General features: G+C 37.9%; 1 protein-coding gene across 2 annotated transcripts in view; it reads left to right on the forward strand.

The window, feature by feature from the left end:
- Positions 1-1,343: 1,343 nt before the first annotated feature.
- Positions 1,344-27,401, forward strand: part of ccny (cyclin Y) — a 79,278-nt gene continuing 53,220 nt past the window's right edge. Inside the window, exon 1 of one of the 2 annotated variants that reach the window (XM_088642922.1) lies at positions 1,344-1,996. In XM_088642922.1, the coding sequence (XP_088499048.1) occupies positions 1,843-1,996 (154 nt within the window). In that variant the 5' untranslated portion in view covers positions 1,344-1,842. The remainder of the gene's footprint in view (positions 1,997-27,401) is intronic. The other variant, XM_088642923.1, reaches the window with a different exon arrangement.

Consider the following 27,401-nt stretch of genomic DNA (forward strand, 5'->3'; position numbering starts at 1 on the left):
GAAGGCCACATGAATACAAAATGTTACTTAAAAAGTGAAACACAAATTCGTAGTTTGTGAAATGAGTAAAGTAAGGCTTGTTTGGGTCTCTCTAATTTTAAACAAATCCTCACACAGCTACTTAGAGGAAATGGCCCCCAGTATCCTTCTCTGATTTCCATTGAATCCAAATAGCTTGTTTGTCAACACTTCAGGCTGAATCTACTCTCATATACGTGCATTAAAATAACATCCTCTTGATATTAAAGGTTGTTATTTGAAGGTAGAAAATAAAAATGAACTGCAAAACATTTGAAACGGAAAACACAAATGGACTTGAAACAGACCCTGACATATAAAAAAACATTGCACAACATTATGAAACATAACTGATACTGAGAAACAAAAACTTGCTTCATGTGAACAGTGTATCTTATATGCAGTTAATGGCTGACATGTTAGTAATAGTAATTGGAACGTAACTACTACTGAACTTTCCTTAGTAGTTTTCTTTATGTGATTCCCAAAACACATTCCTTGCAAGTTCCTTAAACCACTCAAAAACAAAGCAAAGGCAATTCTTAGTTTTTGTGTTATACTGATCTTTATCAAAGTCACACAAATCTGACATTTACCATGTAAACATTATCTGCAGAGAAATCTGAATTTCTCTAAAATGTCTTACAGTAGGAAAAAGAACTATTGTAAGACTGACGATCTCCTGTGGGTGAACAAGCACGCAGATAGATGGGTTAAGCTAATATCTATTCAATTATTACAGCTTTCCCACGTGTGATAGAAAATAATACTTAACACCAAGTGAAGAGTATGTGATGTCCATAGACATCATTTATATGCTAATAAATAAGGATTTCATTTCTCTTTTTCTGTCTTTTTATTTATTGGCACAATTTACTTTGATTACTGGAATAATAACATTACTAATAGTTGGGCAGCAGGAAATGGGACCAAACCGTTTTTTTTAAATAATCCGAGATATCTTTTTAGAGGCCTTTCCAACATTATAATTTCTAGGTTTTAATCATTTTTTATCCTAGCGCCAAACATACTTACAAAGAGCTAAAACAAAAAGAAACATTTGTATTCATATAAAACAGATTACAACACCTTTCTGTGGTGTACAGTAAATTACGTGTAACATACAACCGTTCTAATATTTACTTAATTTACAAAATACGAAATGAGTACAGCTATTTTAATAATAAACGCAGTTACGACAAGAGAAAAACTTCATTTCCAGGAGAAACTACATATCACGCTTGAACCCTCCATTCTTTCCTGTCCAACACATTTTTAGGCTCCCAGCAGCGAATTTTGCAGAAGCGTTACCACCCACTTGAACCGGAACCTTTTCAATCAAACTGCTTCGACTGTGTTGCCTCTGTTTGCTATGTACACTGACAGCAGGAGCCGCGACGCTTGCAATGTTTCGCTAACATCCTCAGTTTACATTCCCCTGTTAATGGGTTTAAAATGACGAGGGGATAACAGCAGACCCCCTTTCGTTTTGTTTATTTAGATCAATCACGACAAGTAAACCAGACTGCTGCGTGGGTTGTGCAGATTTCAGTGCCTGCTTAAAATATCAGGAGTGCAGAAAGAAAAGGGAAAGGGTTTCAAACCTTTCTCCGATTTCTTGCTCTTTTTTCTGTTCGCAAATGGCTTTGCATTATTGCTGCTGCTGCTGCTAGCTAGGACCGGACGAGGGTGTATAACTGATCGGATATTCTGGTGTTGCAGTTCCACCCTCGGCGCCCTAGCCTTCTCTTTCAAGACCAGCTTCGGTCTGTGCTGCCAAGCAAAGCTGAAGAGCACTGAGTATATTAAAAAACAACCCTAAAAATGGGGAACACGACGTCCTGCTGCGTGTCCTCCAGCCCCAAGCTCCGGAGAAACGCTCACTCCAGGCTGGAGTCCTACCGCCCGGAGCCCGAGCTCAGCCGAGAAGACACGGGCTGCAACCTTCAGCACATCAGCGACAGGGAGAATATCGACGGTAAGACGGCAGATAAATCACCATGTCTAACGTGAAGGAAAAAAAAAATCCAGGACCGCTAAAACCAACGTCGATTTCGTAAATCCAAAGCCCCTCCTTTTTGTTCGGCATATATTTTGTGAAAAAAAGAGGACTAGTTACAGTGCTGTGAGGTTCGCAATTGCTGAAGATTCTTGAAATTATTTTTTATTTTTTAAGTTGTAAGAATTGAAACCGTGAAGATGCTCGAGAATCGTATGACTATTAATCGGGATCGTGCTTGTTGTCATTTGTATCTGTACAAGCGAGTAGAAATTGTGATTTATTTTTTGGGTGGCCCTTGTGTTTTGCAAACAAGCGACAGGAGCTTTGACACAGACTGTCAAGTCGATTAGGTTGGCTCCTCAATGTTGTCATCCCGCTGTGAGCATGAATTTTATTGCATCTTGTTTTTTTAAGGTATAGGCGCTCTGATTTCTAAATAATAAAGGTTGTTCATTGTTTGATGTACTTAGTTATTTACATAGTGGTGTTTGGGGTTTTATATTGTTATCCATCTACCAAACATACACACTACCTCTCCATATGTTTGTTTCACGTTCATAAGTCAGTTATTACATGGTTTTGTCGTGAAACGTTCCCTACCGCGAGTGATTTTACAACGAAGGGCCTTGATCTGTTAAAACTTTTTTTTTCCAATAAGAGGAATCGATAATTTGTTGTTGTGGACCTAGTTCAAACCAGGTTTGCGGGCGGGTCCCCGGGTTCTCCTGGGTCTTATTGGTGAGAGCCCAGCGTCCAGCCGGTTGTACTGTGGGTAGTTTCTGATCTGATTGCATTTAACTTTTATTTAAGGTGTGTGTAATCTAAACATTATTTACTTCATTCAGATTGGCTTGTTTATAAATACGTAATGGCATAAGGCCGTTTATTGTTTTATTCTGTAGCTAAATGTTCCTTGAACAGCCGATACCCTAAAGGTTAATTTAAACTGCGACTTCAGGGCACTCCCATGACTGTACTGCTGTGTGTAATGATTTTAATCTTCATTCAGTCTTGTAAGATCCGTTAAAGAACTACATGTTAATTAAAACACTCTTCTAAATTCGGTTACAAAACCACAGTATTAGTGTTCGTAGCCTATTATTGGCACTGTGCTTAATTGCTTTGTAAAAGTCAGAAGAATGAAATCATTTGTTAAAAGCGATAATAAACCCTGATTACCTCCGGATTTTTAAGTAGCATTTACAGGCTAACGAGGCTATGATAAACTCACTAGTGCAGCAGTGAAAGTTCCTTTATGAAAATACTCTTTAAAATCAGAAGGCACGCCTTTTACTGAGAAATACATTACTGCAATGAGATAGATTAATGTTAAACAGTTTTATAGCTTCAATTGATCTGAAGACTCACAAAAAAACAGCATAATGAATTGCACGAATCACTGTTACTGAACGTATCTTACCATTTTATCATGTAAAAACAACTTTCCAGGTTAATCCCAATTACAGAAGTCGGCAAATAAATTTTTTTTCCATGAATTTTACTACTCAGTTCTTGTAGAATTTTACTACTTAGTAATACGCCTAAGCAAGCACTAAATATTTCTTGATGATTCCCAAAACATAGAAAGTTAAAAGGCATATCATTTAAAAGCGGCTATTGTAACGAGTGGTATTGGTGGCTTTCCCATTTTATAAAGTAAATTAAAATTTTAATTTCTTTTTTGGAACTTGTCTATAAGCTTGTCCTTTCAGTACTGGTGCCATTCTAGACAAGTAACTGGCCTGTCACACTATCCTTGTTGTATTCTAGGACAGCAGATCCTAGAACAAATCATCACTATTAGACACCTCCCTTATAGCTTCACTAGGAAACAATGAGGTACATTTTCTAAACATTGCAAAAAGATGTTTAACATTAAATATAGTTAGAACAGGTAAATCAGAGTGAATTAAGTTATTACCCTTCGTATTACTTAGTGTGCTTTTCATTTTAAATCTTACTAAATAAACATTGAGGTACTGTAATATGAGTTACTTGGGCTTTAAATGGTTTATAAACTGAAAGAAAATTTTGACAATCGCATAGCAATCAATATTTGCAGCATAAAGTTCAAAATTAACTCAGTGAAACATTACTTCCAGTTTGTATTGTATGATTAGCGATGCAAGGGGGAAAGATTTTTTATTTGAACAATTTTTTTTCCTAGTTTTGATTTTCTGCCCACACCCAATTTGCTTTCGCCAAATGTTTCTTTGTCTCGGCTCACAGCAGCGACTCCAGTACTGCTGAAGGAGAGAATGAGGACTGAGGGACAAGCCTCAGTCTGACCTGCCCTCCTATTGAGACGCTGCTCTTTGGTCACTCTGCAGGCTCAGTGGTGCCTGACGGGAGAGTTAGTACTGACTGGATGAGGGGTGGGTTTCTCTCTGACATCACATCCGGGTGCTCAGAAAGCTGGCCTTTGATGAAAAGCTGAGAGAGCCCTTACTGATTGCTGTCTGCCCTGCTCTGGCGATACTTTACTAACTCCAAGCAGCTGCAAGGGGAATCCCAGTCAGTAAGCTGGGGTTTCCTAAGCAGCAGGCTACAGACTCGGGTTCTAGCCTGAGACCCCTGGGTCATAGTGCTCCACCTGCAGCAACCGCCTTTTCATAGTTTGTTGAGTCACTCAACAACCAAGCACATTAGATTTTTTTCATTTTGATCAATTTAATCATTTCGACTTCTACAGTGAACTGAATTTGGCTCCTTCCCAAAGTTTTTTTTCTGTGTAAATCGAGCTGTGCTTTCCATGCCACCATGTATTCCTTAAGACGTTCTTCCTACTTCTTGTTATATAGCTTTTATATAGCAGTTGCATGAGAAACAAGTGCCACATGACACATACAAAACATTCTTGATGTCATTTCAAACTGAAGCTGCCTTGAGATAAAACCGCTCGGTACACATAACTTAAAAGGACAGTTTTAGCCCTTTAGCAAAGACCATAAGATTAGTTAGCAAGATGCTTATCACCGGAACACTTAACATTTAGCATTTTTTTGAGGAATTGTACTGGCCTGATCTGTGGCTTTCTTGCACAGGGCTGAGCGCAGCTGGATTTTAATGGAATGAAGCAGGGAAGGGATGAATCACAGCATGGAATTAGCACTTGCATTGTCAGTGAGATTGGGGAGCAAGAAGTCCCGGTTCCAATAACAGAATCTTTATTCAGAAAAAAGGCAAGTTTATAAAACCACTGGCCGTGCCAAGAATCTGATAATGTTTGTCTGTGTTTACCATGAAAGCCTTGGTTAAAAGAACATGTTCTTATATATGGGAATCCCAGTCTGAAATACAGCCCTTTTTACTGTTCAGCAGGTAAAACTATGAACATACAGTACCTGGCATGACTAAAGGTACCATATTGATTGTAATATAAAGATGTAAACAGAGACTTCTGTGATTTCATTTTTAGGGGGTGAGAAAAGGTCTTCACCCAATTTATATTTTATTGGCAATTTTAAAGTATGTTTGTAAAATATTTTGATTTCTCTTTAGAATGATTTGTATTAGAGTTGTAGTATAGTAGTCTCTTTGTATGTTTTTAAACTGTATTGATCTGTGTGAATTACTTTTTTTCAAAAGGATTGGATATTCGCTTTTGCACAAGTTACACAAATCAGAATATTTCATGTGCTGCGGCTTCTCTCTTTTGTATCACTTGCATATTTGTAGACACCTGTGCTTGTTAGAATTGATTGAAACATTGTTCAGTGCCGTCTGTGCTTACCAGGGGCCTTTATCACTGACCAGAAAGTGATAATTTGCTAAGCTTCTCCAAATTCTGCTTTGTGAAATGCATATTTTCAGTATAATTTCTTTCTCTGTGAAGAACATTTGTCAAGCAGACATGGCAAAAATAGTCTGAGAATCCAATATGTCTAGATAGCCTGTGATAGCTGCATATAGTTTCTTGCCAGAGTGGATTATTCAGTATTCAATTGCTTCATGTTTATAGTTCTCTACTGAAGCCATAAAGCAAATTGTAATTATATCTCAGGTAATGTATTTGTCTCTGTGTATGGGAAAGTGCATTTTGTGTGGAGTCTCAGATGCTCTATTCAGCACAAACTGTTGTGGTTCTATGGAACAAATATTGCAAAGCTGATACCCTGGCTTCTTTCAAGATGAGATCGTGGATAGGATCATTAAGAAACACTACTAGCAACCAAACGGGCTACCTGGGATTAATTATCTAACATTGTATGAAGGCAGAGAGTTAAAAGAATTCTCTGGAAAGTGGTCCAGGTTAATGAAACTTAATCTCATGCTCTAGTGATTTCTGAGTTATTATGATGTAAATGTCAGTGAGCCCTCTTGAAACCTGAAATTTTGGAACCTCCTCGAATTCTGAACCAGTCAAGCTACAGGTTGCAATCTGGAGTTTTTGCAGCAGAGAACGTTGTGATTAAACCATCTGATTTGTAGTCCAAGACAGTGCGGTGCTCTGTGTCTTCTGGTTGGCCATGGAATGAGCTGTCTGCGTGTTTTTTGTACATTGATGTATCTCACACATAATACCCTTCGCCAGACGTGTTCTCGGTCTGTCTGCCAACTCAGTTTCTCTTTCTATTGCCATTCTGGGCACTCTGGGATAGCCAATAATCAGGAGCAGCCTGCCATCATGATTGTGATCATTTTACCCTGTTGAAAATGAAGCCACTCTTGTGGTTTGTTCAAGTGCTGCTGTTTTTGTTCTGAGTTTCTCTATTTCTAGTAGAATGTTTTCCTTATGAGATGTACAGTATATGTACATTGTGATAAATAGAATTGTATACATTATAGGATAAACCTGACTTTGTAAGACTGATTACTAATGGCTTTCTGATGCAGGCTAACTAAAGCCAATAAAACACTTTCATATTTCTCTACTGTATATGTTGTGGTACGTTTTGAAAAAATAAATCTTTGATTGTGTCCCTAGGAAACCCTTACTTTCTGCTTGGTGTGCTTAATTAGAGGCTAGACTGGTAACTGAAATTTAAGTAAGGAAATAAGTGATTATCCAGTATATTTTTCTGTGTTTCCTCTGCATTTGCCTTTTGTTTGATAGAATGGGTCTGACCTTCTATTTTTGATGAATGCTCTATGTCTCCTGAGGACATTCCAAGGGAAAACATCATACAGTTTCCCCATTTGGCAACACTGCCTTTACAGAACAATCAGTTTGGTCTGTAAACTGGCTTTTTCATGGATACAATGGAGCTATACGCTTGAATAGCAGAGCAAACAAAAAGGATGACTAGGATACTGCATTTTAAAGAGCTAGGAGTTCACTGGTTCATTTTGGACAAAATAAAAGTATGGTGCAAGCTTAAGGTCATAGGAAAACAAATGCAAACAATACTGCTATTATACTTCCTGGTAAACAATGTTCACATGCTCATCTGGATACAGTATGTGGGACTTCAAAGGTTTGAACAGCTGATTTATGTATTACTACCTCCAGTATTGAGATGGTTTGATTTCTTTTAAATCTTTGGCATTACTGAAGAACAATCAGACACGAACTGACAAATTTGGTTTCAGGTAGCGACCTGGTTAAATATGAATTTGCTCTGAACATTCTTTTTGGAAAATGAAAGCACCACTGTTTTACGTCAGGTAGGTTTGTTGGTTGTTTGAATAGTATTATTCCTTGGGATAACAAAATTCTGAGCTCAAGTCATGTGATTTTATACAAACGCCAGGTGCTTAGTGTTTGATGTTTGTGTTGAGACAACATTGAGCTGATTAAGGATCTGTCTAGCCATTCAAAGAAAGATGATTTTAATTAATGCAAGAACAGCTCAAGACACACCATGCCCCAATTAAGTAACGATAATCACCTTGTTGCTCTCGGCTTGTTTGAAGATGACCATCTGTGAGAAGTCTTGCTCAGGGAACAAGATGTTCTGCAGAAACCAGGAGACCAGCTTGTTTAAGAAGAAATAACATGAGAAAATAACAAAGGTGACAAGTGCCCGGAGATTATACTGCCCACCTAGCTTTTTTGATTGCAAGTGAGGACAGGCCACTTCCTGGAAAGCAGAGGACTGGTACACTAGTCTAGGACCGCTACATCCATTCAATTCCGCTGTGTAATCACTTTCAGACTGCAGTGGCTATGGTATGGAAAATCCCCGGAAGAAATAACGTGCACATTAGAGGGACAAAGGTAGCTCACCTTTGTCATGGGTGAAATCTCGCTTGCTCGGAGGTAATTCGAGGGTAACGCACAGTTTAAGAGATTAAATCACTGTCTTCCCAGGTGGTTTTCCAAGAGAATGTTGGTTTTCCGAGAGAATGGTACAACGTTTTATTCGCTGACGGGCGTATTGGCCATTTTGTCTTTGATAGACCTGATAGAAGATGTGAGGATACTGTGGTCAGCCTGATTTTGATTGTCATGATGTTCAAGATAGCTGCTGGGGTGACAGAATTGTACTGATGCCTTTGGTATAAATTGAGGGCAGCCTTACTGCTCAGTGATACATTGGGGAAGTATAACAATCTCAAGGTCTGCTTGTTGTCCCATACCTCTCCTGTTGGACCAACTTGGTAATACTATCAGCAAGAGACAGCCATTCACTTCAGCTGCACAGGAAGAGGGCAGGTGCAGTTGACATCCATCTGTGTAGACACTGATCAGGTTTATGTATGAGTACTGCTAGGGTTATATTAAAAGATATAAAAACAAAAGAAAATTTGCAAATGAGAGGAGACCATTTAGCCCATCTTTCCCTTTGGGTTTTCAGTAGCTAATCAATGGATCTCATCCAGCCACATCTAGAAAGAAGCTGTGGTATCGTCTTCAACATCATGGCTGGGTTTCTTGTTCCAGACTCCCATAGCAAGGGCCTTGTAGGTCTTTATAGCTGCCAGTTACTTCAGCGTTTACAGTACATAACTGGTCAGTCCGTGAAATGGATTTATCTAAGAGCAGGTTGTCTTTCCTTCTGGGATAAACTGGACAATCAGTGTGTGTTTGTGAAACACTACGGTCTGTCTATAGTTCAGGGGAAATTTGCTTTGGACTTTCCTTACAGCAGTATTTGTCATGGGATCTGTGTGCCTGCCAGAATGTGCCTGCCACATTGCACTAAGTCCTTTTCTGATGTTATAAGGCTTGACATTTATTTTCAGGCTCTCTTTGAGATACAGTATTTAAGACCCTCTCATTTACTGTTAACAATATCTCCAAAGGTAATAGTGCATTCACAGTTCATTGTAATATTGTTAAATTAGTATTTGTTGCAGTTGTTGATCATATTTAAAATGCTTTAAAACACCTGTGAATAAGATGGGCTTTTTTTGAGAGAAATAAATCTATTTTATGCATTCATTTTTAAAAGATAAATTAGATGGAGGTTGCAGAACATTTCTGCATGTTCTACAGCATCAGTGTTCTTCTGACTAAAACCCTTTTGTGATGGAAATGGGATTTTTAACTCCCACACAGACGTATTACTAAGATAATTGCTTCTTCATTATTGCATTAAAACTTTATTTCTTTGAATTGAGCTAAATGTTTGAAGAATAAGCTGTTTTACTTCTTTAAATTCATATTTTGATCTCTGGGTTCTATAAGGTGCAGCAAACTTCCTTAGAAGTTCAAATTTATTTCCATAATAGTAAAGTAACTATTGTAAAGTAGTTTGATAAGTCTAAACAGCAACAGTTCTCAGAACTTATTTTTGGAATCTGGAGTATAAATTGTCTCTTTTCCACAGAACATAGTGAATATTGTTTTAGAATGCCAGATACTGTAAAGTGTTTTACTTGCATTAACGTTGATCACAAACCCAGGTCTTAGCTACTGGTATTATTGTTTAAATATAGTAATCTGTTTTTGCTTCTTCCATTATGTACCATGCAATTTAGCCAAACTATATTCTGCATCACGCCCCAAAGATATTACAATATAATAAGGTTTTTGGCCAGAGAGGGAATAAATGTGAGACATAACTAGTGAACTACAGGATGCAGAATTTACAAGTGCACATTACATAACCATTTTACTCTACATTTAATGCATCAAAAAGAAAAACAGATTTACAGATTTTAAAAGGATAGGCTATTTTGAATGTAAAGTCAGATAAAAATGGTGTACTTTTTTATCACTGTACTGGATGATGGATTGCATTTTCATTATTACAAATATTGTTTAGTTAACTTCAAATATAACACAAAGTATGACCAATGTTTTTAAAGAAAAGTAGGTAAAGAAGGTGCACAGCCTTTTGAAGAATTTGGAAAAGCTTACTTTGTGATTAACTCTTACATCCGATGTTCTGGTAAGCTAACATTTTTTTGTACCACAAAGTGTTACAGGATTTGTTCTTTAAACTAGACATTATTGTTTGTTGGGAGTGAACAGCTTTTTTTGATCGGTAGGTAATGGCAAGAAAAGCATGTTTTTGCTTCTGATTGCCGCGGGATACTGATAGAGCTCTAAAACGTATTTTGTTTTGTAGCAGACCACCAAGAAGTATAAAAAGTGATTTTCCATTAGTGACATGCTGAAACAGCCAGTAATACTATAATGTTAAATTTAAACTAAAATGTAAATAAAACTCGCAAAGGTACCTACCACGGCACTGCACATTTTGTGTGCATCTGTAACCTGTGCATTTCTGTGAGTATAAAGACTGACTCTGTGTAGCGTGGGGTCATTTTCTCATTTGAATTGTGTGAATGAGGATACACCAGAGGAACACTTACTTATATTGTAGCTTTTTGTTAATGGCATTTGTAACACAATGCATACTTCTTTTTGTTTTCTACATTGTAATATTGCACTCATTTTGCAGGGACTCGGTATGTATTTTATTGTAAAAGAGCTGGTCAAACTAAGGAGGTTAAGAATACATGCTACACTATATTAGCTGTCTGAGGTCCTGAAATATCTTGACATAAAATGTAAGTGTAAATTATGTTCTGACATTGTGGTGTTATCGTGGGGTTTCAAAAGCAGCCTGTGGAGTGAAACAATACAAAATTAAGAGATCTGTGGATCAGTCCATTTTTCCTCTCTAGCTTGCAAGGTAGCATATACGGTATATTAGAACTACTATTGTAATAGGTTCTTTAATCTCATCCATTCTCTTAAGCAGAGTCAACACCCTGTTTAATGCCAACTGTGAGCCCACTAGGCATCGATTTGGTAGAAACTGAAATATGTCTGATTCTAATACGGTACATTTGTATCAAAATCCCCTTTGTCAAATTCTGGGTGCTTGTCAGTAGTGGCCCACAATAATTTAGGCATGTAGTGTAGTGATGTGTCTCTGTAGAGCTGCGGAAGAGTTTTTTGTTTGTCTTAATACCTTTAATGCTTTAGGTATTTCTACAAAACCAACAGTAGACTGTCCACTTCTGCATCCAAGAAGGATAGTAGCAGGTGATGATCTCCTGGCAGAAAAGTTTTTGCTCTGTCAACAGATTTTTGCCTCAGTAATCTGATTTAAATAGTTTCCCAGCTCACAGTCAATATGTGTGGCTTCAAATTATTCATACCTTTATTTTTTTATTTTTTTACTGCAAGTGTTCATTCAGTATGTGATGCATAATCAACTAAAAACATGAAAAATTGTAAGACTTTACTAAATATTGTGCAAACGGACTCCTCCAAAATAATTTCATTTTTTTCTTACAGTGATGTTCAAATGTATTCACACCATGTCCTCTTGTCAAAAATAGGCATGTAGTTACTGATTTTGTGGTCTTGTGGCAGTGTCTCAAGATTTCTGAAAGAATTTAGAAGACTGAAAGTCATCTTGATGGCGACTGATAATGAACAGAGCCTGCACACAAAATCAGCTTAGTCAGTATCTCGACTATCTCATAAGGAGAGTTCCAGGCTAATGGAATGGTTGCTATCCCCACTAAAATCACTTAAAGATTTTTCCTAATTGTTTACTGCAAAAAAAAAAACGCATGGGAATGTAACTAATGCCCAAAGGGAAACAATTGGAGGAGATCGGGGAAAAAAAGACACATCATCGGGACACAATATCTTTAGGACTACCATGTGAGTTTGACCTCATGAATCTGAATGTCTTTGGCATCTGCTTCAGGGCAGCATAAAAAAATCTGCACATTTTTCAAATAGTAATTTATGACTCTTGTGTCACATGAGACCACATGATGATTTGAAGTACAGAACTGAGTTTATAGACTCTCTTCTGCAGATAAGCAACCTGCTAAGGTAAGGTAGTAACATGAGCTTCACCTTCTTAAGCTTAGCAACTTAAGAACCTGCTATTAGTTACATTTTTATAAGGGTATGAGTACATTTGGAGCCAGCTATATTTTCATACTTGATTAGTTTCAACTATCCTGTATGTCTCCTTGTGGCAGTGTATTTCTTTGTTGGGAGGATCTGTCAGTCATCGTGACTAACGCGAAGTCACGGTTTTCACTAAACTGATAAAAATCTGGAATTTGTTATACCTTGGCCCTGGAGAAAAAAATTATTCATACTAAAGGGAAGTTTCCGATAAAGTTTTTTTTGTCATTTACAGCATTAGCATTGTCCTGACTCTAATTACACAATGGACAGACTTAAAAAGAGCAGCTTTACATATATTACTGAAAGCTGGGTTCTGGAGAAAGGCTTCAAAATGAGAAGCCCAACCATTTGCTATTTTTATCTGGCCTAGTTTTTATTGTTAAAACCATCAACTCAATTTCTAATCCAAAAATGCTTTTACACAGGCCATTGGGTCAAAACATAAGCTAATATGCATAATTGTTGTAAATTTGCATTATTGTATGTTCGTCGTTAATGAGAAGCTGACTTATAAATAATGTATACCATGTCAGATAGAGATAAGAATGGCAAGCCTTTACTGGTCGGATGAGTTGTGCAAAGGCTGGGTTGTGTTTCTTCCTGAATAAGTTTTAATAACGGAGCAAACAGAATCTCAAAAGAGTGTGCTTGCCTCAGTAATGGGTCTGCCAATATCTAATAGATGTCCTTAGTGTGTTATGTAATAATTGCTGAAAGAAATGTCCCTTGTTGGTTTGGGACATCCAAAATGGTCAGAAACTACTAACAGAAGATGCACTACAGTTCATATACTTCAAGCCAAGAGGTACTTGAAAAAGGCTTGAGTGGTTGTAAAAATATTCCTCAACTGGAGAACTGGCTACAGTTCAGCTGCAGTTTTTGTGATTTTGTAGGTCTACTTTTGTATTTGTGAACTCAGGACTTGATCACCTGTATTTTATTAATTTGGACTCCAGTGCCTCAAAGGACTTTTCATGTCTGTAAATAATTGTTTTCAGTCAAATTTTTAGTGGTTTTCAAGTGCTCCTAAAAGTCTAATTAACAGCCCTGATGGTGTCACACAGATTTTTTTGTCCTGCAATTCCAGTCTCATTTCTGCTTTTGTTTACTTCGTTAATTTCCAAGCATTGCTTGACCTGCCACCCCACTAGAACACCCAAACATGCACACTGTAAAATTCAGTGTAGATATGCAGACAGCTTCCACTGAAATGAAATATATTTTTTTCCCCACTGCCTCATTGTCGTTAATGTCTCGGGAGCACAGTTTTCCCCCTGGATAGTAACTTACTACCATCCTTTATATGAGAATAGTTTTGGTGAGCCATTTTTTATGCCTTAATCCTAGAAGGTGCTAGAGATTTTTTTTTACTCTGTTTTTTTTTTTTGCTTTATGCCATAAACCATAATTAATTTTAACCAGCTCCCGTTATTCTTTCTCAGTGTGCTGACAGCGTATTAATTTGCAGCTTAATTATTCCTTTTAATAGGTATCCTATATGCTGTCAGTGCTGCATGGGGAGAAAGTGATGAATTTTAATATGTGCAGACTTCCTCGGTTTTGAAAGGAAAGAAAATCCTCCCTCAGGTTGGTATAAATAAGCAGAATAACAGATTTGTGAACATTTATTATTTGAGAATAGCAAAGGATGACACATTGAACACAGTAAATCTTGCTGTTGTCATGGAACAATCCAAGGTAATATCCTATGCCAAAGGGTTGGATTTTGGAACATTCTAACAAATTGTGGAAAGTCTGGCCACTAATGATCTTAAGTTTCTTTTGAAGACAAAACTCCAGGAAGGAGTTAACTGAAAAGATGTAAAAGTTAATAAGTAGGGAATGGTGTCCCCTTTTTATGTGACATGACCCTAACTAGTGTGTGTGTGTACAAATCATCCTTGACAGTTCATGCTTGTAAAGGATGGCAAACTGCAGAACATGATGAAAACGTTAAAATAACTTAGGAAAGGTATAATTGTTTAATTTGAAGTTTGTTCATATTGCTGTGTCTGTCAAGGAATCCTGGCACTTTGTAACTTGATAAATAACACACTTGTAGTATGCCTATGCCTGTGAAATTTGTAGTTAATGCTATGTACCATTGGCGTCTACGGTTGGCCTCAGCGGTATCTTTCTTCTGGAGTCCTCATCTTGTATTTCCTGCTGAAGTGCAAGAACTTGCAGTGAATCTTTGTTGATTTGAAAATACTACTAGTTGATAAAAAACAAACACGTGGGTACTTGAGAGAGACACCTGGGGTTTCTGCGTGTGTTAATGAAGCCGATAACATCCCAGCATGCTTGTATAAAAATTGTATAAAGGTGGAGAGCTCAGTGATTTTGTAAAACAAGAGATTGCTTGGACACATCTGGCAGGAAATTCATTGAACAAGACACCTCTGCTTGCTGATGTTTCATGCACAGGGCTGTCAAAGGTGTGGTCCTCATGGAACTCCCAAGGCAAAAACATCATCTGTAAATGGCATCAGGAGGTGGAAGCAAAGACTCCAGATATCTGTGCTCTACTTGGAAGGGTAATGCATATTTCAACCTGATTTGTTTCACTTCCGGTGCAATTGCTTGTGTCTGGGGTTGCATAGCAGCTGCTTGTGTGATGGAAACTCAATACAAACCTGCTTGAGATCAAAGTAACATGAGGATGTATTAGACAGCTAGATACAGATGCAGTTCATGTGCGAAATTAAATGACGGCGTCATTTCATGATTTGCTCTTTTTTTCAGTTTTAAGAACCCGTACCTCTGTGTTTCCTGCCTGCTGTTTACATTTTTGTGATTCCCCTTCCTGTTGTGGTGGGAAAAATTAGCATTGAAGACAGGACAAAATAAAGAGTCTGGAGTGTACATCCATCCATTTTCATCCAATTCATGGCCATAGGGGAGCCTATCTCAGCAAGCTCCAAGTGTACAGTGAAACCAAGGTGACAGCAGCTGTTTGAATCATATAATGCGGTATTACACATTCAGAAAATATTGTAATCAGCGAAAATGTGGCTACAATTAAATATGGATTCAGTTGTGATATTTTAGTGTTTTAAAAAATAAAGCTTGCAAGCTTGAGCTGAACTTTAAATCCCCAGTCATATTCAGGGAAGTCTCCTACATTTTGGGCTTCTCTCCAAGTTATCTCTTTTAGAGAAAGCGTGCTTTATTAATATTTCATGTGTGCTTTTAATTACTTGAAAGAACATTAGAAACCAAAATAAAGGCACCCCTTATGTGTTGTCTGGTTAAGTGTGTGCAGCTTTTCAAGACCTGGGGTTATTGAGGTTTGCCTTTTTTCCAAGATGAAGTCATTAATAACAAGAACAAAACATGTAGACAACAGTAACAGTGTAGATCCTAGCTGTAGTGCGATATACAATTAAAAATTAATTTGTCTTTAAAGAGGTATCCTGATATGGCTAAATATGACATGCCCACTACCACCCTTAAGGCAAGTCATTGTGAGTTCTTGTGTGGCAGGTAGTGCAGTACAGCAAAGTGTGCTTCTCAGTGTTCTGCTCCTGTTCATGTAAGAAATATTGACATGACTACCTCGATGTTTCCTCACTGGAGTTGTTCCATTTGGCCGTGGTCATTAGTGCCATACAATTCCGGTAAGCTGCTTGAGAGCTGAATGGTTTTCAAGCTATTGGCCTAACTGGTAAATACTTGAAGTGGGGTTAATTAATCCAACAGTTAACAATTAATTGGTCTGTATTTTTCGAGGTGTAAAGAACCCAAGAATACAACTGTTGTCAAACCTCAAGCACTGCTGTCATGGCTGGCATCCTGTGGAATTCCACAGATATATAGACTGTGGCATGAAATTGAATCACTGGCAATGAACAACGATGCTACACAGTACCACACAATTTGCAGCAGGATGTTTGGAGTTACAAGTCTTGGGTCTATTACATTAAACGTGTTACTTGTTGAGAAAGGCCTGGATACCTGTGCGGGATATAGGATTTAGGATACTGGAGGTTTAGGGTTTTGAAAATTAACAGTGGTCTTTAGAAAAGTGAAATTCATAATCCTCTGTTGGTTAAGTTGTGCTTCCCCTTCCAGTTTTTCAGCAGATTAGTTGACAGTTGGATTTAAGGGTCAATTTCAAATGAACAGATGCTTTGTAATTAAATAAAAATGCTCATTATCCTCTTGGATAGGGAAGAAAAATGAATAACAGGTGGCTTGAAAAACTGAGTAGTCTTTTTGCTTATTTCTAGTGCTTACTCTTTACATGAGATAGGGTTGTAAAGGTTATGACTTGCCTTGGCACTACATAAAAAAAGATGAAGGGAAAGAGTCAAAGAATGCACTTTATGGGACACGTAAGTAAAAACTTCCATTCAAAGCAGAGCCTGGCAGGGAATTGATATTTAACCCAGCAGGAGGGAAAGCTATGTCACTGGAGACATTTAGCCCTTTTGAAGTTTTCTTCATGATCCTCACTTGAAAGGGGTCTCCTGTGACTTTCAATAAATATTTTTTGTTCCTCCAGGGAAATTTGCTTAGTGTTCATCTCGTGTAAAGGCAGACATTGCCTCATAAACTGAAGAGGTACTTTGTGGTCACGGAAGATTAACACTGTCCAAGAAGAATAATCTTCTGAAGGTTATTCAAGAGTTATCTGTGAGTCCGTCATACTACCGTGCAGATAGTTAACAGTAAATTTCTGAAATGTATAACCATGATGTCACCATTAAAATAAATTATGGTTTGACCTTTTCTGAAAATGTCTGTGTAAAAAAATGCTTGCTCTTTAACCCTTCAAAGACATCTTGAGGTTTTGTCTGTATTGCTGCTGCACCCTTGATCATGTGCAAGACAAACACGATTAGATTATGGAAGTCTATGTTTTGAAGTCCCTTTGCTGCAGAAGGTCATATGCATAATCACGCAAGTCACAAGTGAAGGTGGTGCTTAGAAATGTTTAGTCCAGTTTGGGGAGTGTACCTTCCACCTAAGCGCTTTAAATTGTGACAGTTTTTTGGGAGCTTTATTAGAACATTTCTTATTATTGCTGACTTCCCTTTGAGTGTATTATTTCTTTGTGTGAAAAACAGCCTTTTAGAATTAAGACTGCATCTCTGTAATAAGGAGAGAGCAAACACATGGTTTCTCAGTTTCTGCGTGTTTTATGAGAATTAATCACAATTACACATCGGGTTTAAGAACTGAACCTTTGCAAGTTTGATATAAAAGAGTTTGGTGATTTTTGGATGCACACAAGTATCTGAAATCGCAAAAGCAGGCCGGTTTCAGTGAGCAGGATCCCTCCAGCACCAGATAATGTGCTAAATATTAGGTCAGAGCTAAAGGGAAAGGCTTTGATTTACAGCTGCTGCCTGTGCCTGAATAATTTCCCAGTGGCCACACAAATCCAAAAAAATGCCAGCGCTGCTCAGCTAATCACTGGGATTCCCATCGTACTTGGTGTACTGCTAAATAAACATTAGGCAGAGGCTAGAGGGAAACCCCATGAATTTAGGGTTCTAAACACCAAGCGGAGACCCATGCAATCAACTGGCAGACCTGGTGTGTGGCTTGATGAGTCCTTTGAACAGCTTTTGACTGCTTCACATTCTTTAAGAGTCCCTGGTACGCGTTTGTTTTGAAACAGAACAGGTTTCATGTGCCTGATGCTCATCCGTTTTCTTTTGGTTGCCTTATTTAGACGCCTTGTGATAAAGGGCTTGGCAGTGTGCTTGGAAGAGTGTTCATGAATAATTTACATTACTTTTATTTGTGTTTGTACGTAATTAATTGTCAAGTATTTATTTTGTAACAGCGTGTTTCCAGCCTCGGCCTAAGTTTTATTTGCTTTTAGTGCCCACCTACCTTATATTAATGGGCATAGTACCCGTACGTACATGTGGGTATCTAAAAGACAATCTAATCTTCACACCATCCATTCCCCTTCTAATAAGGGTTGGGAGTTTTCTTTGACAAGCACAAAATTAAGGTTTCATTTTCTTAAACCTTAAAAGTACTGTACCTTCATCATATGTACATTCACAGTAATTATTTTTTAAAGGGTCTAGTTTTCGCAGGTCTAGCTTTATGAATCGGGTGCACAAGAAAGTGAGAGTAACAATGCAGAATGAGAAATAGCTTGCTACCAAACCTAAGCAATTAACTTTAAGTAAATAGCAATTTAATTGTGTACGTGCGTTAACTTAAAGTTAATTTAGATCACCAATGCCTTACAAAACAACAAGTGCATTTGAAAACTTGCTACCAATTTGTGTCTCTGTTTTTGAGAACTGTCAGTTATTCCCAAATGCTAGCTACCAAACAGAGTGATTAACCTGGACTTTTTGCCAAAAATAAAAATAACCTACATTACATGCCCAAAAGACCTACAATGTGTTACATATCCCATATTATCCTTTTGGGGTTAAACCTTATTCAGATTATATTGTTTTGGCTTAGCTGATGCCCTTATTCGGGGCCATTTATTATTTTGAGAATAATATAATGTTTTTGAGTTTGTGAAAAATGTTATGACTCAGAATCCCAACCATATTTTTCATATCCAATCTTTTTATTCTGTTTTTTGATCTTTTATTATGTGACGTTCGAGAGAAATTGTATGTTTCTTCTCAGAAGTTTTTTGTAAAAAAATATATATAAATAGACTGTATGACTAACGGAAAAAAGGAAACTGGAAAATAATTTTTAGAATTCCTGTTGGGATTTGAAAAAGTATTAGTATTTTTGTGAAACTTAAATTACACAGAGCACAAGGTAGTATATCTGTGGATTAATCGGGTTCAGCGCTTGGTTATTGTGAACAGGAATGGATCAATGTCAAATGTCAAAGAAGGCAATGCATTGTTTCTTTAAAATGACTGTATTTATTATCTCGGTTGCATCCAACCATTGGTGTAAATGCACACATCATTTTGGTTAATATTACAGTATATTTCCCTTTGGTGACATATAGTTGCAGGCATTTTTTTTCTCTTCTAAGCTACAGTATACTGAAGGTACAGTATGTTTTTACTGCATCATTTTGGATTAATTGAAGACAGTGCAAATACAGAGTCTTAAGGCAAAAACCATCCAAGTTGGAATGGCCAGATGTTTTTAACACCGCCCAGTGCAAGGCTAGAAACCATGCAAGCTTATGTTGAGAAGAACAAGGAAGTGCAGACTGTCTCCTCTGACCTATTCACCTTTGAGCAGTTCTTCATTTAGCATGGCACGCACTCCACAGCCCCATGCAGGAGGTCCAGTAGTGATTGGAAGAGAGGCGCGGTCCTCACAGATAGCAACCCTAGGAAGCTGTAGAGAGTCGCGGTGTCCCTAGGAGTTGAGACGGCCCTAGTCTACTGTTCCTAACCTTGGCAGGGCCAATTGTGTGCTGCCTCTTGGGAAAAATCCCTATCACAGTTGATAATGATGTGATAAAGGCTTAGAACCGCAATGCTGGGACCATAGAGTTCAACCAGTGCTTGTTTACTGGTTGAGCCAATCAGGAGATCTCTAGTTCAGAGTACTTTAAAGTGCTTGATACACTATGATCAATAGAGGGTTAAAGTGTTTCCTTAATGTAAATCTTCACAGCCAGTGCCTTTTTCAGTTGGCTGATGGGACTATAAAAGATCATCCTAATGTATTGTTTGTCCCAGGGTCCTGAAATAATGCGGAATTTGGAAGATGAAAAGCAGAAATTAGCAATCAAAGCATCAAAGGCTTTGTCAAAGCATTTCCATAGCAATTGTTTTGAGGGAGATGGAGTTTGAGTAGCGTTGGGTTCGGTTTAATTGGGAGGCTTTTCATGCAGCAGAGAGCAGAAAGCTTCCTGCAGGCCTCAAAGAACCACAAAAGCCATCTGGCCAAGAGCTCTTTCCAGAAATTAGTCTGTACCGTCTTCCCCTAAAAAGGTTGTTTGTTTTGGCCCTGGGTCTGGAATGGTTCATCAGCTAGTGATACAAAATTTTATAGAATCCAAATTCCCCTTAATTAGGATTGCCTTATGCTATTTTAAAATCATTTTCCCTGTGGTTGAAATTAATTTGCTCCTGTAAATGTTTCTTTTTTTCCCCAGTTTGAAAGGTTTATCAGAATTGTTTGTGGAATTAAGTTCATGCAGAACATATAACGATAAACAACGGGCACTTAAAACTTGGTTCTTTTTCAAACAACTAGCAAATACACTATAATCTGTAGACAGCACAAGTTCTAAAAGTGATAAGCACTCCATTTTTAAAAGAGACAGCCAGACATTCAACGTGTTTGTGAATGAGAGCTCTGTTTAAATGCAAAAATTATTCTTATTTAATTCCTTAAGATTTAATGATATTTTGTCTAATATCTATGGAAAAGCAAAAGGTTAATGTTTTAATAGTCAATGTATACTAATATAGTTTTATATTCTTTCATTTTCTTCCTGCCCACAAAGTAAAGGGACATTGAATTTTAGTTTAAGAATTTGATAAATATGACTGTTTTCCTTTTGTAATTTTAAAATGCACTGTTACTCAATCATAACAGTTCACTGTATGTTATTTTGGCAAATCTAATACAGGTATGTCTATTTTATTTGCAGAATGCTGGAGTTTGGCTGTTTTCGAACCATTAAAAGGAAAACACCACAGGCCATTTTTGTAAGGGGTATGCCCAAATGCACATTAGCCAAGTTTGTTTTTGTGGAAAAAAAAAACATTTAATTAGTTTAGAATTCAGAATTGTAATCAAGGATATGATTTTGTAAGGTTAATATATGTAAATATCACTGCAGGTCTGGATGGGGATGACTGTTTTCTGGTCTTTGGAATGACTTGAAAAACAGCCACAGCATAAACTCTTCAACACCTCTGTAACCACGCTGGTTACATCTATTTAAGGGCAGATGCTTGAATGCACCCTCTATTTCTAATCATATCCCTCATAATTAATTCATTAATTGAGGCTGAAAGAAGGTAGCTTGTAGCAAATGTTGAACTTGAGAGTGTGGCCTTCAGTGAAAAGCACACAAGTTGAAGTGTTTGGTTTAAATGTTGTTTTTTTTGTGAACAACATGAAGAATGAATACATTCTTGTAACCATTCGCTCAAATTCCATTTGAACAACTGTCTTTGTTATAGAGAATGTTGACTAGTCCTCTGGAATGAACACAAATTGCTACCCTATTGAAGCAAATAAGAATGTTGCGGGTTTCAAACTGGTCCCTAGAAGGCTTACTTGAGAACAATTACTTAAAAATCAGAATTTTTACTTAGATCACAAGGGAACAAGGGAACGTGCGGCGTAACTTTCTTTAAAAACATTTCATTGCCAGCAAAAAGACATTTCATTGCCAGCAACTACTGCTGCACGCCATATTGTTGTGCATTTGATAAATAAACTTTGATTTGATTTGAAGGGAATCCCAGTATTTACCTGCAGTAGAGTTTCTAAGGGTATTTAATTTTGTTTACTTAATAAGGATTTAATGGTATCTTTATACTACCTGTTAACATGCTACTACTATGCTACTAGTATTTTTATGCTAACGTCTTTATTCATGTCTTTTAAATACGTTTTTTATGGTTTTATTTTTTGCATGATAGTTCTTTGTTTTCCAGCTGCCTGGGATTTAGTGATAAATTTTCAAATTTTAAAGTAGGCGAATCCTACAGCATACAGTTGCAGTTTTCCTGTAATGGAATTTACATTCCATTGAGTATGCACAGTGCGCACTGTGTATCAAGCTTGATAAATGATTAATGGATTAAGTCGTATTAGTTATTTCCTCTGATTATATTCAGTTTTGTGTTCTATACCAAATTGTTGCTATCTAGGTTTAGGTTTAGGCATGGTGTAAACTGGACAATCATTTTTTTCACCATCAATAACATCACTGCACTTGGTTTTCTGCCCATTCAACACAAAATTACATCTTTTTGAAAATTAACATCTTGTAGTTGTGGTGGAGTTGCTGAGGAGTCGGATTATGTACTCTAGGGCTGATGTGTACAGTATGTGCACATGTATGTAATATGCTAATTGTTAATCTGTAATATTAAACTCATGTTGGCAAACTCAGTTGCAATTACATACATCTGTAGAGTGAACCTGAAGTGTTTTTACATTCCTAATCGACACGGAGAGAATATTTAACCTGGCGACTTGGTTCTTTTATACTCTCTTATCAAACGTCTCAGTACTTTTAAGTTGCAATATGTGTTAGCATGGTGGTGAGGCAGCATGTCAATTTCAAAGCCCTTTCTTTGATATACAGTAGGAAGTATAACTTAAATCTGGCTCTGTGTTTAGGGCCGTTATGATGTTCGAAAGAAAAGTTCTTCCTTTGCAAGTTCCCTTCCTAAGGGTTTTGCATAACACTGCATAACATTTGAAGCAAGATCTCTGTTGCATTTTGTTCTGTTATCATTCTTCTTGGTCTTGTTCTCTTCTGCTTCTTGCAAGTTCTTCCTTTGATAGTGGTGTTTCAGAAAGAATGCCCATACCATTTGGGCATTGATTCTCCTTATTTCTTCTGTGATTTTCAACAGAGGTGTATTAATAGCTTTTACCTTTTTGATTACCTATTTAAAAACAATACTTTGTATTATTATTTGCTTAGCAGGGGCCCTTACAAGATTCCTTGTATTTTCTACAATGATGTGGATACAAGGAGATATATTCATAGAGTGACTGTGAGGCTGGCCCAAACTGGACGAGCAATGCCAATGCCACACATTGTGTGCCGTTTACAGTGAGTGCCCTTAGCGTGTTTTGCTTCTAGTTTTTTTAATTAAATCTATTCATGGAATGCAGTTTAGGAGATATTGAATGATGTGGTTTGGAGCCAAGAGATCACAACTGCTATCCAAACAGATGAGTCTTGAGCAGGTGCCAAAACATGGCCAGGGACTGAAAAGCCCTGATTCTGTGGGTAGCTCTTTATACCAGTGTAGAGTTAGGGTGCAGAATGGATGGGCTCTGGGAGTGGGGAAAATGGAGAAGGGGTACCGAAAGAATTGTGAGAAGAGCAGAGCAATGAGAGGGGCTTCAAGGAAAGAGAAGAGACTGGAGGTAGCCAGGAGCAGGGCAGCTGACTTGTGGATGAGAAATAGGGTTTTGATGTGTGCAGGAATAAGCAGTGGAGGGATTAGATTTATGTACTAGCATGAGAGTAGATGAGCTAGGCCTCAGAGTTCTGGGTGAGTGGGAGTGACTAGATAATGTTTATAGGAAGGCTGGTTATAGTAACTCTGGTTTATAGAGTTACTGGTACTCTGTGCAGGAGAGGACTAGGGTTTGTGTGGATTAGTTGTATACTGTAGGAAGTGGGGATTCTGTGAATGGTGCTCATCCAGAAGTGGCAGAAGCATGCCAGAGAAGAAATGTGATAGGAGTAGGAGAGGAGAGGAGCTTTTGGTAGAGAGGGTGGGGGCGGAGAGTGGTGGTAGTCAGATGAAAGTGAGAAGACGTGAAAGGGCTGGAGTATAAATTGACAGGAGTGCATCCGGGAGCATGTGGTTGTGATACAGGCAGAAATTTGTGAGTAAGTATAAATGTTAATTGGATGGCATTGAGTACGATTTGACCATCATCAGCACCGAAAGTAATAAAAAAAGGCCATGGAAGCAGATGCCAAAGAGGTGCTGTAGACAGAGAACCTTAGGGGACTCAGGACAGAACCCTGGGGAACACCAGAGCAGAGAGATCATAAAGATCAGTGAGTGAATCAGATATGTTCGATTTGCCAGGGTTGTATTGTCAACCCTGTTATGGTGGCTACATTGTACTCTTTCCAGTTTAAGGTTTCCGTGTAATTTCACCGATTAAACGATTTCTCACTTCAGTTGCTGTTCTGGTGTGTCTCTAGCAGCTACTGGCATACAATTGCTGCTGTACTTCACTCAGATGAATGCTGAACTAAAGTGGTAGATGAGATGGCTGTCCTCCTATTTACAGTACCTGATGACATCAGTGCACAGTGTTAAGACCCTGTACATCTGCAAATTATTTACACTCTTTGGACTTAGGCTTCCTTTCAGTGTCCCAAAGAAGGCACAGAATAGTGGGAGACCATGCTTTGTTTTATGATGCTCCAAGGATGTGGAATAACCTCTGAACGCATAACAGATCTATCAAATCATTCATTTCTTACAGGTCCTGTCCTAAAACGTACTGTTATTCGTAGATTTTTAGTTATTTTTTAATGTATTATATTAACCTAATTTGTTTATACCAGTTACTTTTATTGCTTGTTTTCAAAATCTATTATTATTATTATTATTATTATTATTATTATTATTATTATTATTATTATTATTATTATTATTATGGAAAGCACTTTGGGATCCATTGGGATGAAAAGCATGATGTAAATGCATTTTATTATTATTAAATTGCTAGGTGAGTGTGTCTTGGCAGAAGAATCGATATTGTTAAAGCTGGCAGAGAGATGAAGAACGATTAAGAAAGCAGTGGGAGGCAGCACGAGCCGAGTGAAGAGAATCAGTAACAGAGGGGGAGAGGAGCAGCTTCTTTTACAAGCCATTTGTTAATTTCCTAGTTTTCAGAGTTCTGTGTTTAAAGCACACTTCTTAATATAGTCATACATCATTTACATGGTGCCCTTCATATTGTGACTAGAAAGCGATGTTCAGAAGGATTTTACAGAGACTTGTTCTTATTCAGTGTACTAAGCTTTATATTTAAAATCACTGGAAGATTCAGCATGCTACACTTTACATTATATACATTTTCACTGACTTAAAAGTATTTTGTGGGCCTATAGATGAACTGGAGGAAAGTTAACAGGGCAATATGGCAGCATTTATCCAGTTCTGTTTCTCAATTTGTGCGGCTGAGTTGCAGGATCATGTAAACAGAACTGACTAAAGATCTGTAAACAAACTCTCGAAAACCAAACCCCATTTTTTAATGTCCTATGTCTATCAGTCGAAAAAGGACTGGCCAATAGGCTTTCTAGAAGTCTTACTACTTTTCAAGCAGTGGCAAAAGAGAGCTTTGTTATATGTGGCACAAGGGGCCGTGCTGAAGGTGACACTGTACTCGGAGGAAATGTGTAAACAAGGCTGGTGTTGCATGGACTGGCTCCTTGGCACGCGTCAGTCTCTGTTATTGTTTGCTCTCGTGTCTGGAGCAGTTAAGTAAAAAAACAAGATTTAAGTTAAGCTGTGGCACTAGCTGTGGGTTCATGTGGCTGCTGTGGAAATGAAAGGGAGAATATAATGAGAGGGCACCACAGTGACCCAGTGGTTAGCGTTGCTGCCTCGCAACACTGGGGCCCAGGAGCCAGTTCCGGATGTGGGGTTCTATCAGTGTGGATTCTGTGTGTTCTCCCTGTGTTTGCATGCATTTCCTCTGGGCGCTCCACTTTCCTCCTACAATCCAAAGACATACTGGGAGGTTAATTGGCTTCTGGGAGAACTGGCCCTGGTATGAGTGTGTGCGCATCTGTGTCTGTGTCTGTGTGTGCCCTGTGCTGCACTGGCATCCCATCTAGGATGTACCCTGCCTTGCGCCATATTACTTCCCAGGATAGGCTCCTACTCAGCTGTATTGGATGAATCGGTTAGAAAATGGATGGATGGAATATACTATTTTTGATGAAGTAGAAGATAACAGCACATCTGCAGGCCTTTACTGCTGCTACGTATTATGACACATGATGTCACTCTCTGACATTCATAGGGGTTTTTTGCAGATGCTTTGCTTAACCGTGTCTGTTAAAATGTTAAAATAGGCATGAACGGTTGCTCTTAATTTTGAAATATTACGTGCTGCACAGCATATCGGCTAGGGCAGTGGTTCCCAGTTAGAACTGCTTCTGATTTAGGTGTTCCTAGGTTCGACTTGGAACATGTTTGCTTTTTTTTGTGGAGATGTATGTTCTTCATCTGTTCTCCTGGTGCTTCTGTTTTGTTTCACCTCCTTTAAAAGGAGGTGCTGGTTGCTGGAGACTGGAGTTTGAAAGCACCTCATCGCTTACTCTCAGTGCGCCTTGTGACATGTCATTAATTTTCAGTACTGTTTCTTTTTCCAGTCACATAAATAAGCACAGGAAAAAAAAATACAATCTTATGGATACAATTAATAATAAACAAATCTTCTGTACTTGACTAAAAGGTTTTACTTAGTTTTATTTGCTTGTCTGCATGTTGTCTCTGATGGGCATTTATCTCCTAAACAAAGACATATACTGTGTCCCATGTGAGTTCTCTGAGGGTAATTTGTCAGGAAGACACTTGGAGACAGTGAAGAATGATACCATGCTGAGGAATGGATGATGTTATTTCGAGATGCATATATTAGCAAGTTGCCATAAGAGCGTCCTCATAACTCATTTTAGGACAAGACAGGTCTGAAGCTTCGTTTAAATGACATTTGTAGTTGTTCCTGTTGTTGTATTACACACAGAACTTACAGAATTTTTTTTACTTAATTTACATTCGCAAAAGCTTTTAAAAGAAAAGATGTTTGTCATACATCTAAAGTTGCAGCACTTTTATAACAAATGCACCAAAACCTATGGTTTCTGATTTTTGTATCAACTCTTCTGATCTTGGGCTTAAGAGGTTTTGGGTGACATTGTGTCTGTTTGCACAGTTCCAGTTTGTAAGCATCATGTCAGAGTCAGTATCAGCTTGACTTCAGCAGAGTGATTTTTGAGAGTAATCATTTCTGGACTTAGTGCTGATTTGTTACTGGGCAGTATTAGGGGAGGAAGTTCTTATATTCTAGAAGTGACTGCAAGTGACAGTTGTCTTTGTCATAACTGATTAAAAAGGCCAGGGCAACTTTCTTGATAAAGGATGAACTGATGAGAACACAGCACTTTCTGTCAGTGACAGGGTTGGAAAATACTGCTTGAATCTGTTTTCAGTGAGTCAGGGTTTTTAAAAATATATTCACTTGTGAAAGAGTGTTTTAAAGAGCCACATTCCATTTAGTTCCGAATGTATTTAGAAACACAAATCCCAGGGTGAACCTCCATTTGTTTCCTGTTCCGTTTAAGTTTTGCCTTTGGTGACTTGAATTGTGATGTTGCTGTAACCAGTGACTGTCCTAGGTATTGTAAGCCATCAGCTGCCAAGCTACAATGTGGTTGTGCTTGAGCTTATACAGTGT

This window comes from Lepisosteus platostomus, chromosome 8, assembly GCF_059453375.1.
Source record: "Lepisosteus platostomus isolate fLepPlt1 chromosome 8, fLepPlt1.hap1, whole genome shotgun sequence".
In the NCBI taxonomy this organism is placed as follows: domain Eukaryota; kingdom Metazoa; phylum Chordata; class Actinopteri; order Semionotiformes; family Lepisosteidae; genus Lepisosteus; species Lepisosteus platostomus.